Below are 21885 nucleotides of genomic sequence, written 5' to 3'. Positions count from 1 at the left end.
CTGGTGGATCAGCTGTCTCTTCTTGGACTTTGCAGTCTGCCACCATAAGAGGCACTGTGGTGCATTAGTGTCAGCTACAACAAACCTGAGTGGTACCCTGTGTGCTGCAGTGGATCCCTACAGAACACTGCTAGATTACAGGATTTGTGAGCATGTTTTTTTGTGGATAACCCAGTGGAAAAATGTAATGGAGCTCCTCTTAAGCCCCCATGCACACCAATACATTTTCTGAATGACATTCTCTAATGGTGTCCATTTACATTATTGCAGTGCACCTGCAGCGTGTTTTAAAAAAGTGCAGGTAGCATGTTTTTAATCCAATAGACTTCAATGGGAGCACATGCAAACTGCATGTACAGCAGAGCTGCACGATTCTGGCAAAAATGAGAATCAATTTTTTTTGCCTAGAATGAGATCACCATTCTCAAAATCTAGAGGCTAGAGATAGACATAGGAGTATAATATATATATATATATATATATATATATATATATATATATATATATTTTTTTTTTTTTTTTTATTAACCATTTGAAATAAAGCTGATTGGGATAACCCCCACCCCCCCCCCCTTCTGTCATGAATTACCCCAGGGTACTGTTGGCTGGCGGGTATTGATGGCTGGCAAAGTGTGAGGAACTGCGCAGAGCTGATGCTTCTTGTTGGTCTCCTCTCACAGGCGGAATGCATTTGCTATCACTCCGTCTGTGACAGAACGAAGGCGGAACTACGCAGGAAGCATCGGCTCCATTCTATCAGCTGAGCTCTGACAAAGACAGCTGGGATATCGCCCGGGTGTCAGACAGCTGCAGCCCGCATGCCAGGGATTTGGGATATCTGACTGCGTCCTACCCAAACACATAACACTGAGAATTGTGAAAATTGGGGATTGGGGGGGGGGGTTGAAGCGAGTTTGCAATTATCATACGATTAATCGTGCAGCTCTAATGTACATGCATTTTGTATATGTAACCCAGCCTTCTCAAAAACACCACAACAAAAACACACACACCAGCACTGAAAAGCACATCATGCTGCAGCAGCACTAGTGGGAACCAAGGCTAAGGCCTGGATCAAACCTATGCGTTTTTCAGTTTTGCAGAAACACACTACAGTCCATTTAAAATGGTTTTATATGGGTCATGTTCAGATCTGTGCAATGTTTTTTGGAAAGGGTCAGCGACTTTTTTCCTGTGGCAGTTATGTGGCAACTATAATGGCGCCAAAAACACACGCGATTTTTCCACAGGTCATGTGACTCAAAAGCTGCATCAAAAATCTAACATTGGTGCGTTATTGATGGGTTCCAAATGGAGGGGTGCGTGTTTTTTTTTTTTTTTTTTTTTTTTGAACAGACCAAAAATGTGGCAAGCAGGATTTTTAAACACCACACGGAAGCGTATCGGGCCAGTGTGAAGACATACTGTATGTAGAATTTAAAGGGATATATTTTTCTCACGCTAAAGTTGCCAATAATGGCAGACAGACAAATAAATTTTCAATTTAAATTCATGATCATAAAAAAATTGAATACAAATAAATAACATATATATAAATATAAAAAAAAAAAAAAAAAAAAAAAAAAAAACACTCGAGGCACCCCATTCTAAAATTTAAAAATTATTCTAATAGTTTTACATAATGAAGCAACATCCACAAGTCCAAGTAGGACACCCAACGTTAGAGCTGATTTATTCTTCCAAAACAAATACACTTTTGAAAACTGGTACCGACTAGTATTCCTATATTTCTTTCCCCCCTCAGTTTTTCTCCATTCCTCAGCTAATATGACCCCAATGCCAATAGAAAGAGGCAAGGGAGGATCAAACAAGGATGCTATGCAGGCGACTGACATCCTCCTTATCAACTGATGTCATTGGTCGTTAGGATGTCGGCAGCTAGAAGGTTGTAATGGTGCACAATGAAAATCTGTGGCTTTGTCTAACTAAAAGGCAGGCTTCATCCACACGCTGGCTTGTATATAATTTTGTGCAATTTTTAGGCATTTTGCCAAGGCACTCCTGAAGAAGCCTCAAGGCACCCTGGTTGAAAAAGGCTGCATTAGGTCACAGGTGTCAAACTGGTGGCCCTCCAGCTGTTGTGGAAAATACAAGTCCCACAAGGCATTGCAAGGCTGACCCCTACAAGCATGACTCCCAACAGCCAGAGGCATAATGGGACTTGTAATTCAGCAACAGCTGGATGGACACCAGTTTGACACCCCTGCATTAGGCCAATCACAGCCAGGCAACTAGCATCTTTAGAATAAATCTCAAGCAAAATTTTATGTGGACAGCTGTTGATGGATGTGTACATATCAGAAAATGTTACTCAATATAAACAGAAATATATACATATAAAATTCTCCCCATATAATTCCTGGCTCTGGCTGGCCATCCCTAGTCTCAATACTCCTGCTGCACTCTGCATAATGAGTGGACTAGCTCTTTAAGTGGTTAAATTCTAAGACTGAATAATTTGTATTTGCATTCTTTTCCACGGGGATTATTGAAGGGACTTCTTTAAAAAATATTGCTGCTTAAACACAGTAAAGCTAATTAACTGGTTCATTTATATGCATAATGTCTGAGCCACTAATGAATGCTGCTGTGGTCAAACACAGATATCCTACTAAAAGCCATGCACAGTTAAGCCTCCAAGAGAACTGGGGTTTAAAGAAACGCTGAACTATAAAAGAATGCCTGTAGTATACCAAGGGCACATCTTAGAAACAAAAATACATATTTTCTGGGTAAATTATGGACTTTATAACTGTAACACAGCTTTCAGAATTTCACATGGATATCAGGACATAGAAAAAATACTAATCTCATACTGCTGGTCTGAATAATCACTTGCCTTCAGTGCCTCTGTCGCTCTGCGCAGCTCTTTTATAACAGAAGACAAAGCCTCTGGATTAATTCCTTGCTCACAGAGTCTTACACATATCGATAGAGTCTCCATATCCAAACCGGTGTTCAGAAGCCTGGAGATTTCAAGTAGAACTGTCAGAAAAGAAAAAAGTTAAGGACGTTCCATTAGTACATTGACACCAATCGTATCATTGTCAGCACAACATTCTCAAGTATAAAGCTTTTTTTTTTTTTTTTTTTTTTTTTTTTTAAGTTTTAGGGATAGTTTTAGTGGAGAGTGCACCCCACTCAGTGCATTGTCACGCTGAGTGAGGTCATTAAACACCTTACATCATACTATCTCTACAACGGTGTTAGTCATTGCTGAACTACATCCCCATGACAGACATCACTGCGTTGGAAAGGTAGCGATGTTGCTCAATAAGCATACATCATAGTATCAAGGACCAGCCCCATGGGGTGCATTATTAGACCTAGCCTATCAGAAGGCTGCAGGGAACGGCATGGCATGATGTCAGTTATCTAGGACCACTCACTAATGAGGACAGAAAGAGAATATTTGACATCACATGACCAGATAAAAAAAAATCTATTTTTTTTTTTTTTTATCTGTAACTAAACAAAAAACTTTTTGTGGGATCGGCGTCCGGTTTAGGATGATTTAAGCATTTATTGTGCACTTTATTTCTAAACAAGCAACCAGCCAGTGAAGTAGAAGCACTTCTCTCCTTTGAGAATGGGGGACTCCAAGTATTTTGCTGATTACAGTTTGGACGTTATATGATGTGGTAGCTCCCTGAATACTGGAATGCTGCCTATACAGTAATGACGACAAGAAGACCCTTGGTCTTGGCCACCAGTGTGGTGGGCTAACATGGGAGCTGAACTGTGTGCACACACACACACACACACACACACACACACACACACACACACAATACCTGAGTAGGGGCCATGGCAGAGACCCATTTTTGCTGACACCCTGTTCCTGGGAAAAACACGGCCACTATAAAGTTAAGCAGTGGATTCCTTATTCCTCTCTGTAATCTCAGACCACCTCTATCCCCTGTCCTGCAGCAGGTTTATTACAATCACAAGGAGAGGAAGCTGCTGGGCAGACATCAAGGGTGGAGATGGAGATTGATGCCAGGCACTGGGGCGGCTGGTACCAAGAGGTGGGGCTGTGCAGTGCTCATTCATGTACACAATAGATGTCCCCCCCAGACCATTCACTTCTCCCGCCCACTCTCCTCTGTCAGCGAGCGACTGTAAATTAAACATCAAGCCACTCTGCTCACCTCTGACAGTTTGTTTGAACCCCCCCCACATTATTGCACGTACAAATGTAAATACACGTTGGTGGCACCTATGCACAAAAACATTGATTGTAAATTGTAATACACATGTTGCATATCGTTACACACGTCAAAATGAGAGCAATCATTTTAGCACCAGAGTTCCTGTGTAACTCTAAACTGGTGACCTGTAAAGGCTGACCAGTAGTAAACAAAGCCACTAATTATCAGTAAGGCCTCATGCACACAGGGAGTCAGAAAAAAATGAGCTGCAGAGCCACTTCCAACGCCAGGAAAAAGCAGCTGTAAAAACGTGCTTTTAGTAGCTTTTTCTATTGGTGTTATTGCGCGTTTGGCCACGCCGCTTTCAGCAGCGTTTTTTCTGCCTCCATTCAAAATCAATGGTACCCCTATGGGAGCCTATTGATTTGAATGGAAAGCGCACCGCAAGTCGGATCAGGATGATCCGACTTGCGCTGTGAGAATCTTGAGGGGGAACTCCACGCCAAAAATGGGGAAAAAAAAAACGGCGTGGGGGTCCCCCCCCAGGTTCCAGACAAGGTCCTTCAGGTCTGGTATGGAATTTGTGGGTAGCCCCACGCCGGAAAAAACTGCGTGGGGTCCCCCCAAAAATCCATACCAAACCCTTATCTGAGCATGCAGCCCAGCAGGCCAGGAAAGGGGAGGGGAGGGGACGAGCGAGCGGCCCCCACCCCCCCGGACCATACCAGGCCACACGCCATGAACATGGGGGGGGGGGTATGTGGGTGCTTTGGGGCAGGGGGGGGCTCTGCACCCCCCACCCCAAAGCACCTTGCCCCCATGTTGATAAGGACAAGGGCATCTTCCCGACAACCCTGGCCGGTGGTTGTGGGGGTCTGCGGGCGGGGGGGCTCATCAGAATCTGGAAGCCCCCTTTAACAAGGGGGCCCCCCAGATCTCGGACCCCCTCCCTATGTGAATAGGTATGGGGTACATTGTATCCCTACCCATTCATTCCATAAAAGGCAGTGTATGTAAATAATGACAGGAGACGTTTTGAAAAGTTTATTAAAAATCTTCATCCAGTCTTCTGCTCTTTTGCCTCCTCTGCTCTTTTGCCTCCTCTGCTCTTTTGCCTCCTCTGCTCTTCTTCACAGACGTCGTCATAACATAAGGGGCGATGCCTCCCGATGACGCCCCTATAATAAGCTGCAGAGACCAGCATAATCGCCGGGGACAGCGTCGGAGGAGGACCGGAGGAAGAAGAAGACCAGAGGAGGCAAAAGAGCAGAAGAGCTGAAGGGAGAAGAGCAGACGAGCGGAGAGGAAAAGAGCAGAAGAGAAGACCAGAGCGGAGAAGACCGAATGAAGATTTTTAATAAACTTTTCAAAACGTCTCCTGCCATTATTTACATACACTGCCTTTTATGGGGTGAATGAGTACCCCATACCCATTCACATAGGGAAGGGGTCCAGGATCTGGGGGGCCCCCTTGTTAAAGGGGGCTTCCAGATTCCGATGAGCCCCCTGCCGGCCAGGGTTGTCGGGAAGAGGCCCTTGTCCTCATCAACATGGGGGCAAGGTGCTTTGGGGTGGGGGGGGTGCAGAGCCCCCCCTGCCCCAAAGCACCCACACCCCCCATGTTGAGGGTGTGTGGCCTGGTATGGTCCAGGGGGGGTGGGGCCACTCGCTCGTCCCCTCCTCTTTCCTGGCCTGCATGCTCGGATAAGGGTTTGGTATGGATTTTGGGGGGGACCCTACGCCGTTTTTCAGTGTGGGGCTACCCTCAAATTCCATACCAGACCCGAAGGGCCTGGCTTGGAACCTGGGGGGGGGGGGGGGGATTTTTCTCCCATTTTGGCATGGAGTTCCCCCTCAAGATTCTCACAGCGCAAGTCGCATCATCCTGATCCGACTTGCGGTGCGCCTTCCATTCAAATCAATATGCTCCCATAAGGAACCATTGATTTCGAAAGAAAGAAAAAAAAAAAAAAAAAAACGTATAACGTGGCTTAACGCACGTTAAGCAACGTTATTCAGCCTTTAGCAGCGTCAGACGTTTTTACAGCTTGACGCTGCAGCTCCAGAACGCACTGGACCTGGGTTTTTTTTTGCAGCTATTAAAACGCCTATGCCACTTGGAGCTCCTAAAAGCTCTATGTGTGCATGAGGCCATAGAATAACATGGATGGGCGTTGTGCAGCTGCATAAAAAAAAAAAAAAAAAAAGTCTGATGCTGCTAACAGCAGCTGCAAAAACGTCCTGTGTGCATGGGGCCTAAAAATAAAGGCAGTATGCCCAAAGCTTTAGAAAACGATCTTTATTATTTCTTCCCGTAGGCTGGTTCTTACTTGTTTTGTGGCTTATTTTCTTTTTCATTTATTCTGGTCCCATTTTATCTATCTTATTCTGCCTCACAAGGGTATTTTCCTTCCTCCCTTTCTTTCCATCATGGATGTAATCTTGCGCATGCCCAATATGTACAGGACAGTGAAACAATACACTTTATGGATTTTTACATTTTTGGAGGTTGTAATGTGTTTTAGCGACAGTATTATATGGGCTGCAAGAGCAAATAGTGGATCTCCTTCGCTCCAAATCCCATGCTCCGCTCCGATGTTTACAACCCCTGTGCTGTTGCAAGTCACATGGGGTGTTTCACATGCCAGTACACCTGTAGTCTCGTGGGATTCCAAGGGCATAGCGGTGATGGGTTGGGGGGGCACAGCATCTGCATAAATAGCTGACAGTGGATTGAGCATGCCATAAACGGAGCCAAATTTGCCCACGCACTGGTGACGTCGAAGAAACTTCGCCCGATTTCTACTTAACAGCAGAGGTTAGTGTAATTCTGAGCACATCCATATAAAGCTGTATGTACATTGCTTATTAATACTTTAATTGGAGAATTATAAATGTAGAGTTCACTACCGCTTTAAAGCGTTGCCTATGGAAACTATAGAGTACCGAAAATGATTGTAAATCTTTTATATTTTGTTTTAATACATGAAAACAGATTATACTTACTTGCTCTGTGCAATGATTTTGCACACAGCAGCCCTGATCTTCCTCTTCTGGGGTTCCCTGTGGTATCTCCAAGCTCCTCATCGGGTGCCCCCATAGCAAGCCGCTTGCTATAGGAGCAGTTGTTTGTGCTCACTTCTGAGCCCTGCTGTGTGCCTCTATAAGACACGGAGCATGGCTCTTCTAAATCTGAGCCATAAGTAAGGAAGGGAACCGCTGCTCTTGTGCACATCACTGGATCGAGATCGGACTCAGGTAAGCATAAAGGGTGGTCTGTGGGGGGTGTCGCTGCTTGCAAAAGTTTTTTTTTTTTTTACCTTAAAGTGGAACTAAACCCTCCTATCATTTTCAGCCATGGAAGCTGCCATCATAGCTTATGTTTGATCTACAACTGCCATGATGCTGCACATGTAATCAGGTATGACACCTACCATGTGATGGTTTGACAGTTTGGTTAAGAGCATGAGCAAATGTGACAGTTAGCCTTCCTGGGATGAGCTGGGAATGTAACTGGTTTTTGGGAACTGTTAAAAATTGATGGGTTTAGTACTGCTTTAAAAAGGTAAAAAATCTTCCAGACTTTAGAACCACTTGAAGTTTTCGCCATTTCATGGACGCATGCGGTTTTAAGGTTTGACATTTCTTTATGTGGCATAACCTCATCTTTTATATTTTGCCAAAAAATTTGTATTTTTGTGCCCTAAATTTAACTTTAGAGTATTTTTTACTAAAATTTTGAATTTGTTAGACCTTTGTGCTAATCTGTAACAAAACAAACATGCGCTGACAAGCTTGCCGGTTACTGGCACTCCTTTCCTCACAGACACAGCACGTGAGGAAAGCACTGCAAATAACCGGCAAGTAGGGATAGGCTCCTGCATGTTCAGATTGTAGTCCCAACCCACCTAAACAATCCCACCAGGAAGCCCTCACTGCACACCGCCAATTATAGGCAGCACATGTATGTGCAGCTGCGGGCTGGGAAATTATGAACTATGATTGGCGATGTGCAGTGAGGGTTTCCTGGCGAGACTGCTTAGGTTGGTTGGGACTACGATTTGAACACGCCTGAGCCCATCCCTACCAGCAAGTCTGCTTACATGCGATCGGACACATGACAAAGGGCCCTTTACCCTGCTCTGTGAACTGAAGGGTTCTGGGAAGAGGTCTATGGATGCCCTCCCACACATAGTACCGCGCTGTAACTGTCTTTTGGCTATAATGTGGAACTTAAAGTGTAACTTAAAGCGTACATCGCTGTCACTTTTATAGTATCATTTATTGATTGGGAATTTCTCAATAGAATAGCAGCAGTCCCAGATTAACATTAATTACCATCTGGGCACGGTCACTTTTATTGTTCCTAAAGTGGAACTTTAGTCAGAAAATGAAGTCCTGCTAGATCACTTCAGGTTGGCCTATTTTGCAGGTATAGCTATGCAAAATGTGAATTGGAATTACACTCGCCAAACAAAATATACAATTTAAAATTAAAACTGGACTGCCGCTGCTTCAAGCCCCTAGGGGTAAAAGACCATACATAAATCAATTCCAAAATGTAATCAGCAGCACAAATTCCTCAAACGGTATATATCATATCAATCACAGTGCTAAAAAATTATAAATGAAGAATCCTACCAGTGATAAGGTGCTCAAGTGCAATAATACATAAATAGTGAAAATATGAAATTAATTATATGAACAAATGTGCAAATTCAATCCGAATATATAGAAAACATTTTTATAAATATAAATAAAAAAATGTGCAAATTCAGTCTAAATGGGATTCAACCAAAGTTGGGTGAGGAGTCCTTTAACCACTTTACCACCGGAGGATTTTGCTGTCCTACGTCCAGGCCACTTTTTGCGATTCGGCACTGTGCAACTTCAACTGACAATTGCGCGGTCATGCAACGCCGTACCCAAATGAAATTTACGTCTTTTTTCCCCACAAAGAGAGCTTTCTTTTGGTGGTATTTGATCACCTCTGCGCTTTTCATTTTTTGCGATATTAATAAAAAAATGTGACAATTTTGAAAAAAAAAAAAAAAAAAATATTTTTCTACTTTGACAGTTAAAAAATATCCAATATATTCAATTTTTGTAATATATTTAGGCCAAAATGTATTTAGCCACATGTCTGACAAAAAAAATTCTCAATGAGCGTATTTTTAACCGCTTTAAGACCGGAAGATTTTACCCCATTCCTGACCAGGCCACATTTTGCGATTCGGCACTGTGTTACTTTAACGGACAATTGCATGGTCGTGCGATGCTGTACCCAAATTAAATTTATGTTTTTTTCCCCACAAATAGAGCTTTCTTTTGGTGGCATTTGATCCCCTGTGCGATTTTTACTTTTTGCGCTATAAACAAAAAAAGAGCAACAATTTTGAAAAAATAACAATATTTTTCACATTTTTTTATATGAAATTCCCCCAAAAAATGTAAAAAAAAAAAAAAAAAAAAAATCTACTAAATTTAACATTTTAGGCCAATTTGTTTTCTGCTACACATTACTACAGTAATCAGTGCTATACATATGCACTGTTACTGTAAAAATGACACTGGCAGGGAAGGGGTTAACTTTATTGGAGAGGGAGGGGTTAAAGTATGCCTGGTGCTTACTAACGTGTGTGGGGGGAGGGGACTGTGTGACACAGGCACAGATCGCAGGTTCAGCTATGCTGAATCCTGCAATCTGTCACTGTTTGTCACTTAGGAGATCCGCCCGCTTTGTTTACACAAGCGGGCGGATCTCTACACTCGATCCCCGACGTTCGGGGAAGAGCAGCGGTGATCACCGCCGTTCCTCCCCTGGCCCGACTCCCGCTGTGACTGAATACAGCGGGAGCGAGCCTCTGGCGGCGCGCACGCGCCGCCCACAAGGGGAGGAGTCCAGCGACGTAGGTCTATGTCGCTGGACGATATCGAGCCACTTTGCCGCAGTAGGGTCAACGTGACCGGTTGGCAAGTGGTTAGAATTCCACCAAGTGAGTACACTCCTCAAAAGTGCCAAGTGCTATCTGCCCAAAGGAGTAGTAATGGCGACACCCTCCGTATTAGGCGGGATTAGAAAGAGTTCACACTCACCAGACGGTGTTGACCTATTTTACCTTATGACAAACAGAGATCGTGATCTCGGATCCAGCAATCCGTTCTTCCTTAAAGTGGATATTCCTATATGCGGGTCTCAGGGGACAGAGACAGACGACTTCTCATGGTGTAGTATCCAAAATCTTTTGATTTATAAATAAAAATACCCCATAAAGGCATAACATAGATTAAAATAAACCAATTGCAGCGTTTAAATAATGAGAAAACCCTCAGTTCCGAGAAAACACAAAGCTCACGTGTGGATACCCACACGCTATTTGGGAGTCGCACCGCTCCGGAAATGCCTATACTGTCATGCGTTCCAGGCTGGTACTCAGAACGAGGCGACGTGCGTGTCAGCTTGACGCATTTCATTATTAAGTGGACATCCAATGACGTCAATGTCAACATATCTATGTTCTGCCTTATGCGGCATTTATAATAATAAATCAACGTTTTTTGATACTACACCATGAGGAGTCTGTTTCGCTCTACAATTTGTGTCGCCTGAGACCCGCATATAGGAATATCCACTTTAACCACTTGCCGCCCGCCCTATAGCGGATCGATGGCGGCAAAGTGGTTGTATTATCCTGACTGACCGTCATATGACGTCCAGCAGGAAACAGCGCACAGAGCAGGGGGGCACACAGAGTGGCAATCAGTGCTGCGATGTGTCACTCAGACACACAGCATCTCCGATCTTGGTAAAGAGCCTACGTTATAGGCTCTTTACCATGTCACCAGCTGTGTCCAATCATAGCTGGTCACATAGTAAATAGGAAGAGCCGTTTATCGGTTTTCCTCAGTTCGTGCCTGACAGGCATGAGTAGAGGAAAGCAGATATGCGGCTCTCCTGACAGGGGGGGGGGGGGGGGGGGTCTGCTGGTATTTAGAGCATTGATTACCAGTGCAGACCCTTGGGGGGGTGCCACTAGAGCCACCAGGGAGTGGCCACCCCTGGCCACCAGGGATGGCAATCAGGGCTCAGGGACCCTTTCAGTGCCCCCCCCCCCCCCATCAGAGCTGCCCATGATTGCCATCTATCAGTGCTGCCCACCAGTGCCCATCATTGCAATCAGTGCCACCCATCAGTGCCCATTATTGCCCACCAGTGCCACCCCATCATGCAGGAAAAAAAACGTATCTTTTTACAAAAATTTTAAAATATGAAAAAAACTTTTTTTTTTTTCAAAAAACCTTGCGGTGATCAAATACCACCAAAGGAAAGCTTTATTTGTGGGAAAATGACATAAATTTTGTTTAGGTACAGTGTTGCATGACCGCGCAATTGTCATTCAAAATGCAACAGCGCTAAAAGCTGAAAATTGGCCTGGGCAGGAAGGGGGTGAAAGTGCCCTGTATTGAAGTGGTTAAAGATTAATGGATTGCTGGATCAGATCATGGGGATCTCACAAGCGCTCTTTTATCTCGGTTTGCCATAAGGTAAAAGAGGTCGACACCGTCTGGTGAGTGTGAACTCTTTCTAATCCCGCTTAACCACTTAAGCCCCGGCAGATTTTACCCCCTTCCTGACCAGGGCCTATTTTGCGATTCGGCACTGCGTGAATTTAACGGACAATTGCACGGTCGTGCGACGCTGTACCCAAACAAATTTGACGTCCTTTTTTCCCACAAACAGAGCTTTCTTTTGGTGATATTTGATCACCTGTGCGATTTTTTGATCATGCGCTATAAAGAAAAAAAAAAAAAAAAAGAGCGTCAATTTTGCAAAAATAACAATATTTTTCAAATTTTTTTATATGAAATTTCCCCCCCCCCCCCAAAAAAAAAAAAAAAAAAAAAAATGTAAAAATCAAAATTTTTTAACATTTTCAGCCAATTTGTTTTATGCTACATATGTTTGTTAAAAAAAAAAAAAAAAAAAAAAAAAAAATCACATAAAGCGTATTTTGATTGGTTTGCGCAAAAGTTATCGCGTTTACTAACAAAGGGAAAGATTTTTGTCATTTTTGTGTTTTTTTTTTAAACGCGTAATGGCGGCGATCTGCAATTTTTTTTGCGGTACTGCGACATTGCGGTGGACAGATCGGACCCTTGACTGACATTTTTGACACTTTTGGGGGTACCAGTGGCATTTCTACAGTAATCAGTGCTATACATATGTACTGATATAATTTGTGTTGAGTTCTAGAAAACCGAAATTTAAAGTAGATTTGAGTTTTGTATTGGTGCCAACATCCCTGATTAGAACAAGTAGTGATTTTGGTTCCTCAGGCCAGAGGGTGGGACTTTGAGGCGAAATATTAGAAAGAAAAAGTATTGAAAAGTTTAAACGTTTTATCATAAAAACGAAGTTTACTCATAAAATAATTTTACATGTGCAGAACATGAAATGTAAAGTGCTCGATGGGTGAAAGGCCCATCCGTGATGGTGCACGAAAGAAAAGAGATTGTGACACTGTGATAATAGGTGACTTTAGAGACGCAAATTCCTGTCATCCATTGATGTTGGATGTTGCAGGATGCGTTTCAATCCAACGCGTTTCGGCTGAGCCTTTTTCAAGGATTTTCACCGTATCTAAGTAGAGATATTCTTTATTAGTGTCATATTAGAAAGTTTTGAGCAATTTTGTTATGTAGTTTACAATATTTAGCTTACATTGAGTTTTTTGTGCAGTACTGGATCTGTTTTGGAGGAGCCCCCTCTTATGTCCCAAAGCAGCCACAGGATCCCGAAGGTGAGGAATGGCGGTAGCGATTGGGTTCTGAAAGACCACCGAATTGTAAATAGTATACATAGATATGCAGCCCTTTAAGTTTGCAAATTTTACTCAAAGGCTAAAAATATTTGGATTTAGAGAAAATATAATCCGAATGTGGGCAAGTTATTTGCAACTAATACTCGGATAATATAATACCTGTTAGGCGTCTTGTTTCTAGTGGTCTCTCTGCAGAAAGAAGCACCAGCGGTGCTTCAAAGTGGTGAGTTGTCTCGTTCTTTTATCTGGAATGGGACCAAATGTCATTGTAACAACCTATGGGATTTTATGCCAAAATTTCAGTGTGGGCTAATACCAAGAAAATCACCTTTTTGTATATGCTACAGAAGGATATACTTGTTATGGCTGTAGAGCCTGAGTCTGTAGCAGGGTGACCTTCCTTGTTGTTAGATGATCTCTCCTGTGGAAAGATACATCATTGTTGCAACAGAGGAAAAGTGTCCTGTGTTTACAGGGCTAAATGCTGTAGGTTGTACCTGTCTCCAGTAGAGGGAGTTGTGTCCAAAGATGTAAGGGTTCCGCCGTCCTCCGGGTGGTGCTTTCACTCCAAGAGCTTGGAGATGAATGGCACACTATGGAATCCCCGACGCCTTAAATATAGGTCGCGCATGCGCACTACGGCGCCGCGCGGTCCTATCTGTCAGGGCGGAAGTGCTTCGCTTGTATGTACCGCGCATGCGCCTGGGCTGCTGTGCGGTCAGTGACGAGGAAGTGTATCCGTTACCTGGCAACAAAGGACGCCGCCGACACGGAGAGAGAGGGGCAATCCGGATGCCGTAGGCTGATGTTGGAGCCGACAAGCCTCTCGGCTGAAAGAGCGGCAGCTGGTTTTTGCCCCGAACGTTGCCCCGCCAGGGGCGGGGCTTTCCGTGCCGGGGGTTGTAATTAGGTTGAACAGGGGGGCAAGTCCACAGTTTGAGTCTGCATTACATGTAATGAGATATATATTATATCAAAGAAAGAATTATAATATTAGTAATGCTTAGGCAATAATATGCATATATATGCTGTTTACACTTTTCAATTCTTAAAATAACAGATCTGGTACGTGTATTTTTTGGACAAGGAGAATGGAATAGGGTGTTTTGAGGGAGAAAGTGGCCATGGGGGGTATATATGTATATATATATATATATATATATATATATATACACACACACACAAGGCTGGGGATTGGATGGGTATCAGATGTCAGTATTTTATGTCTCTACACCGGTGGAGAGAGATGGGGATAATGTCAAGGTGTTTTTTGCTATTAGTCTGTTTTTCCGGATACAAAGCTATCAAGGAACGGTTTAAAGCTCTCTGTTTCATTGAGGCCTGGCGGCGTGGTCGCTTTCAGGCGACTAATCCACCTCATTTCTCTTTGTAAGAGAGTTTTATTCCAATCGCCCCCCCTCCCTGGAATGTGCAGCCTATCCAGGGCCATAAATTTAACAGGGGGCATTTTTGACTGGTGCTCATCTCTCACGTGTCTACCCAGTGGGAGATAAAAGTTGCACATTTCCATGGATGCCAGGTGTTGGCCCACTCTTTTGCGGAATTAGTCGCCTGAAAGTGACCACGCCGCCAGGCCTCAATGAAACAGAGAGCTTTAAACCGTTCCTTGATAGCTTTGTATCCGGAAAAACAGACTAATAGCAAAAAACACCTTGACATTATCCCCATCTCTCTCCACCGGTGTAGAGACATAAAATACTGACATCTGATACCCATCCAATCCCCAGCCTTGTGTATATATATATATATATATATATATATATATATATATATATATATATATATATATATATACCCCCCATGGCCACTTTCTCCCTCAAAACACCCTATTCCATTCTCCTTGTCCAAAAAATACACGTACCAGATCTGTTATTTTAAGAATTGAAAAGTGTAAACAGCATATATATGCATATTATTGCCTAAGCATTACTAATATTATAATTCTTTCTTTGATATAATATATATCTCATTACATGTAATGCAGACTCAAACTGTGGACTTGCCCCCCTGTTCAACCTAATTACAACCCCCGGCACGGAAAGCCCCGCCCCTGGCGGGGCAACGTTCGGGGCAAAAACCAGCTGCCGCTCTTTCAGCCGAGAGGCTTGTCGGCTCCAACATCAGCCTACGGCATCCGGATTTCCCCTCTCTCTCCGTGTCGGCGGCGTCCTTTGTTGCCAGGTAACGGATACACTTCCTCGTCACTGACCGCACAGCAGCCCAGGCGCATGCGCGGTACATACAAGCAAAGCACTTCCGCCCTGACAGATAGGACCACGCGGCGCCGTAGTGCGCATGCGCGACCTATATTTAAGGCGCCGGGGATCCCATAGTGTGCCATTCATCTCCAAGCTCTTGGAGTGAAAGCACCACCCGGAGGACGGCGGAACCCTTACATCTTTGGCCACAACTCCCTCTACTGGAGACAGGTACAACCTACAGCATTTAGCCCTGTAAACACAGGACACTTTTCCTCTGTTGCAACAATGATGTATCTTTCCACAGGAGAGATCATCTAACAACAAGGAAGGTCACCCTGCTACAGACTCAGGCTCTACAGCCATAACAAGTATATCCTTCTGTAGCATATACAAAAAGGTGATTTTCTTGGTATTAGCCCACACTGAAATTTTGGCATAAAATCCCATAGGTTGTTACAATGACATTTGGTCCCATTCCAGATAAAAGAACGAGACAACTCACCACTTTGAAGCACCGCTGGTGCTTCTTTCTGCAGAGAGACCACTAGAAACAAGACGCCTAACAGGTATTATATTATCCGAGTATTAGTTGCAAATAACTTGCCCACATTCGGATTATATTTTCTCTAAATCCAAATATTTTTAGCCTTTGAGTAAAATTTGCAAACTTAAAGGGCTGCATATCTATGTATACTATATACTATTTACAATTCGGTGGTCTTTCAGAACCCAATCGCTACCGCCATTCCTCACCTTCGGGATCCTGTGGTTGCTTTGGGACATAAGAGGGGGCTCCTCCAAAACAGATCCAGTACTGCACAAAAAACTCAATGTAAGCTAAATATTGTAAACTACATAACAAAATTGCTCAAAACTTTCTATTATGACACTAATAAAGAATATCTCTACTTAGATACGGTGAAAATCCTTGAAAAAGGCTCAGCCGAAACGCGTTGGATTGAAACGCATCCTGCAACATCCAACATCAATGGATGACAGGAATTTGCGTCTCTAAAAAAGTCACCTATTATCACAGTGTCACAATCTCTTTTCTTTCGTGCACCATCACGGATGGGCCTTTCACCCATCGAGCACTTTACATTTCATGTTCTGCACATGTAAAATTATTTTATGAGTAAACTTCGTTTTTATGATAAAAAGTTTAAACTTTTCAATACTTTTTCTTTCTAATATTTCGCCTCAAAGTCCCACCCTCTGGCCTGAGGAACCAAAATCACTACTTATACATATGTACTGTTACTGTAAAATTACACTGGCAGTGAAGGGGTTAACTTTTTTTGAGAGAGAGAGGGGTTATGTGTGTCCCTAGGGGCGTGATTCTAACTGTGATTGGCTGTGGCTTGAGCTGTATGAACAGTGATCAACGGTCCTACATAGAAGAGCCGTATGATCACCATTCATACACAGGGGAGAATGACAGGCGGCTTGTTTACATTAGCCGCCTGCATTTCTCCCTCTGCACCGACATCGGTAAATAGTTGTGCGGCGGTCGGCAAGTGGTTAATACGGAGAGTGTCACCATCACTAATTCTTTGGGCAGATAGCACATGGCACTTTTGAGGAGTGTACTCACTTGGTGGAATTCTAAAGGAGTCATCACGCAACTTTGGTTAAACCCCCTTTGAACTGAATTTGCAAATTTTCCTATATATTTGGACTGCATTTAGTGTGTGGGTGTGTGTACATTTTTTTCTATATATTTGGATTGAATTTGCACATTTGTTCATATATTTAATTTCATATTTGCACTATTAATTTATGTATTATTGCACTTGAGCACTTTATCACTGGTATGATTCTTCATTTATAATTTTTTAGCTCTATGATTGATATGATATACACCGTTTGAGGAATTTGCGCTGATTGATTTATGTATAGCTATGCAAAACATATTTAAAAATAAGTTCCTATACTGTTTAAAATACAGTAATAAACTTTCACCCTGCTCTGCACATGCTCAATTGCTCTCCTATTTGAGCCATTTTTAGGCATAGCTGAGTTTGTAGAGGCCGATCTGCTGACAGCCTTAAAGTGGAAGTCCAGCTTAACACTAAAATCGCTAGATCTATAGACATCTACGATCTAATGCTGGCCATACACGCACAGAATTTCGGCCGTTTGCAGACTGAACGATTATTCGTCAGTTTAAAGCGAATTGGCCACTAACTTACAGAATAAACTCTTTTACATAATCGTTTTCATGATCATAATGATCGTTCCATAACATGCGCAATACGAGTCAGAATATTATTTTCATTTCAATTTTACCATACACATAACTTTTGTAGAAACGATAAAAGTTTTCGCTATGGATCCATCGACATTAGCCGGGCACGCGATTGAAATCGTCGGTAAACTTGTGTTCACTAACAGCCCAATTTTCAAACGATCTTTCCTAAAATGACCATTTTCGGCCGAAATTCTGTGCGTGTATGGCCAGCATAACACTAACCTATCTAGCCCTGCAAAGAAGAAATCAGTATGCATACCTTTTCTGAAGCCGATTTGACCCGATCCAATGCTGAGCTGTCAGCGGCGGCTTGTAGGCGAGTGCAGAGGACACAGCTGACAATGGAAGCCCCATAGTTACTCTATGGGTGCCATCCCTGCCTCAATCAGTGGATCGATCCCCCGCTGAGATAAATGGAGTCAGTCCGACGGACGGACTGTGTGAAAGGGGCCTTAAACTGTGAATGTCTATAGGAGGTGGCAAATTTAGTTTTAGGCTGGACTTCCACTTTAAAGCAGAATTAATCCCTCCTATCCTTTACAGCCAAGTACACTGCTTCTGTTTAAAGTGGAGTTCCACCCAAAAGTGGAACTTCTGCTCTTTTGTTTCCTTCCCCCCTCTGTTGCCACATTTTGCACCTTTCGGGGGGGGGGGGGGGGGGGGGAGGGGGACGTGTACCTGTTTTTGACAGGTACCCTTACCCACTTCTGGGATACGGCGCCTCGGAAGCTGGGCCCCCTCCTCCGCCACGCCAGTAGGAACGCCACGCCAGTAGGAATGCGCAGCGCACTTCGCGCAGAAGGGACCCACCCATGAAGCCGAAAGGCTTCACTGCCGGGTTCCCTCAGCGGCAATGGCGGCGGAAACATCGGCTGCGGTGCCGACATCGCTGGACTCCAGGACTGGTAAGTGTCCTAATATTAAAAGTCAGCATCTACAGTATGTGTAGCTGCTGACTTTTAATTTTTGGAGGTTGGGGGGGGGGGCGGAACTCCGCTTGAAACTGCAACTGCCATGATGCTGCACATGTGATCAGGTATGACGTCAGCCATTTAATTAACAGTTTCACTGAAGACACAAGCAAATGTAACAAATGGCAGCCTGCAGCAAGAAGCAAGTTTTTATAGGTAAAGTTCTACTGGTGAAATGTGTGCCAAAAAAAAAAAAAAGTGAAAAAGGCTCTGGCAGTGAAAGGCCTCATGCACACTGGACGTTTTTTCCAGCCACTACCAAGGACATTTGGCTTTTTTTTTTCCGCCTCTAAATGCATCTACGGGTTAGCACAGTGATGGCAAAACTTGGCACCCCAGATGTGTTGGAACTACATTTCCCATGATGCTTACCCCTACACTGCAGAGTACATAAGCATCATGGGAAATGTAGTTCCAAAACATCTGGGGTGCCAAGGTTCGCCATCACTGGGTTAGCATATGTACTCATCCACATATGCTTTTTAAAGGCAGGGAAAAAAAATACCTTCACTGCCAGTGTGTCCAGGAAGCAGCAGAGTTTTGTCAGGAAAAATGCCCGATGCTGCTGTAAGCACTATGCACTTTTGGCGTTGGATCATTTCAAGAGCCAGAATAAATTATTATTCAGGCCAAATAAAAAAACAACCATGCTTGACATGCCTAAGCCAATGTTCACATTGGTCCAATTTGACTTGTCAAATCAGAGCCAATTACCGGCAGTCGCACCGTCTGAATTGGTGCGCCACCTACTTTGCGGCGCCACACCAATTCCCAACAGTAGTTTCTGTACTACTTTTGGCAACGTCGGGGGTGAATTCCATAGACATCTGTGCAGGAATGCAAAGTCAGACTAAAATGCCAACTTGAAACTGCGCACGTTGAGCTGAACTCGCACGATTTCAAAACGGCCTCAGTGTGAACCTGGACTGAACGCGATTACACACGCACACAAGCGTTACACACGCACACAAGCGTTACACACGCACACAAGCGTTACACACGCACACAAGCGTTACACACGCACACAAGCGTTACACACGCACACAAGCGTTACACACGCACACAAGCGTTACACACGCACACAAGCGTTACACACGCACACAAGCGTTACACACGTACACAAGCGTTACACACGTACACAAGCGTTACACACGCACACAAGCGTTACACACGCACACAAGCGTTACACACGTACACAAGCGTTACACACGCACACAAGCGTTACACACGCACACAAGCGTTACACACGCACACAAGCGTTACACACGCACACAAGCGTTACACACGCACACAAGCGTTACACACGTACACAAGCGTTACACACGTACACAAGCGTTACACACGTACACAAGCGTTACACACGCACACAAGCGTTACACACGCACACAAAAGTTTTTTCTGCATAAACTCTGCTGTCAGGAGGAAAGGCATCTAGGAGAGTTAGAGTGTGCATGAGGCCACAGGGATCGGACGGGGAGCACAGTGTACTTCCTATTAGAAAGTAAAGTTTTAAAGATGACAGGTCCACACTGAATTCTAGAACCGCGCAGCGCCATATTCAATCCAAAGAGGAACCTGCTTTCTGAATGTCCCAGTCCTTACTAACATACATGACCCACTCACCGTCCATAGTCTCCCGCATAGCGCTGACACTAACAGGCGCGCTAGCCATGGCCACCCCTTGCTCTGGTGACCCGGAAGCGCTGTCTGCTGAGGTTAGGGCGGAGAATGGACAGTTGGTTTCTTCAATGCTATCAGAGAACATAGGCGGAGTCAACGCGACAAGCGTTGACAATCGTTGCGTGAAGATCACGCCCACCGACCGGAAACAGTCGTGAAGAGGAAGTTGTAGGTAGTTCTCATGGTGACTGGGGGGGCGCGGAGACTTATTCGAATTTGTAAGGCGGATACCCAGCCATTGGGCGATGTTAGTATTGTTGTAGCCCCGCCCCTGGGCTGCCGTGTGATTGGTAAATTAGTGCAGGGACTACCGTTGATTGGTTGCGTGGGGTGTTCTGTGGTTGCAGAGGAAAATTGTGGAAGTTGACGAGCGTGCTTGAGCGGCGGGGCGATAGGCGGGAGGTTCGGGTCTACAGTGGAGGCCCGGTGAGTCTTGTGTCTCCGAACACCGTTGGTATATGTGTGTGGTTATCTCACCTATAGAGCCCTCTCTTCCCTGTACACTTATACACCACTGGCATGTGTGTGGTGTTTATTATCACACCTATAGAGCCCTCTCTCTCTCTCTCTCTCCCCTGTACACTTATACACCACTGGCATGTGTGCGATGTTTATTATCACACCTATAGAGCCCTCTCTCTTCCCTGTACACATAATATACACCACTGATATGTGTGTGGTGGTTATCACACCTATAGAGCCCTCTCTCTCTCTTCCCCCCCTGTACACATAATATACACCACTGTTATGTGTGTGGTGTTTATTATCACACCTATAGAGCCCTCTCTCTTCACTGTACACCACTGGTATGGTGTTTATTATCACACCTATAGAGCTCTCTCTAACCTGTACACCACTGGTATGTGTATGGTGTTTATTATCACACCTATAGAGGCCTCTCTCTCCCCTGTACACATAATATACACCACTGTTATGTGTGTGGTGTTTATTATCACACCTATAGAACCCTCTCTCTTCACTGTACACCACTAGTATGTGTGTGTGGTGTTTATTATTACACCTATGGAGCTCTCTCTCTTCCCTGTACACATATACATCGCTGGAGTCAGGTGTGTCCCTGGCCATAGGCTAGTGACCAGGACTAACACACACAATGTGTGGAAGGGTAAAGTATATCGAAAGCTATTCAAAAAATATATAACAAAACACAGGACAAACAAAGACAAAACAGACAAAAAGACAAAGACAGTTGGGACTTTAAATGAGGCGGTGCCTGCCCAGGGCTAGCCGCCTCCATCCCTGTTCATTGTATAAGGGGGGAAGGGGAATATGAAGGATAAAATGGGGGATAAAAAGGATATTGCAGGGGATCGGCACGTTGGTAGAATGTATATAATGTGGTATAAATTATATATAAAATAAAAGTACATGACATAGCATCAATGTAAAATAGTTTATAGAAAAGCCGATGCCCTATATAGGTATTAATGAGGTAAAACGGGAAAGGGGGGGACAAAAGCGGGACTTTAAATGAGGTGTGCGGAGTCGGTGGTCACAATAAAGAATGCAATTTTATAAAGATAAAAGTTTTAATGTATATCATGAGGAAATAGCATATATGGCATAAACACATTGATACAGGTGACATCAACAATACATGTGTGAAATGGCACAATCCCAATGTAATAAAAGGCATCGTAGATACCAAATAATAACTCAAGAAATACACAATGAGAAAAATAGATCATTGATAAAAACATTAAAACAGGTAACATGTTAATATTGGTAAGGAGTGCATCCATATTA

At 43.9% G+C, this 21885-nt stretch overlaps 1 protein-coding gene across 1 annotated transcript; it reads right to left on the bottom strand.

The window, feature by feature from the left end:
• Positions 1 to 2791: 2791 nt before the first annotated feature.
• Positions 2792 to 20263, bottom strand: MZT1 (mitotic spindle organizing protein 1). Its single transcript, XM_082246577.1, has 2 exons — positions 20062 to 20263; positions 2792 to 3006 (listed from the first exon to the last, which is right to left on the bottom strand). Exons 1-2 carry the CDS (start codon positions 20201 to 20203, stop codon positions 2807 to 2809), a joined length of 342 nt encoding a protein of 113 aa, XP_082102703.1. The 5' UTR covers positions 20204 to 20263; the 3' UTR covers positions 2792 to 2806.
• Positions 20264 to 21885: the final 1622 nt, after the last annotated feature.

The sequence above is a fragment of the Pelophylax lessonae genome (assembly GCF_965119305.1).
Source record: "Pelophylax lessonae genome assembly, chromosome: 2".
In the NCBI taxonomy this organism is placed as follows: domain Eukaryota; kingdom Metazoa; phylum Chordata; class Amphibia; order Anura; family Ranidae; genus Pelophylax; species Pelophylax lessonae.
Note: the sequence above shows the minus strand (reverse complement) of the source record. Positions and strands in the feature narration are given on the sequence as shown.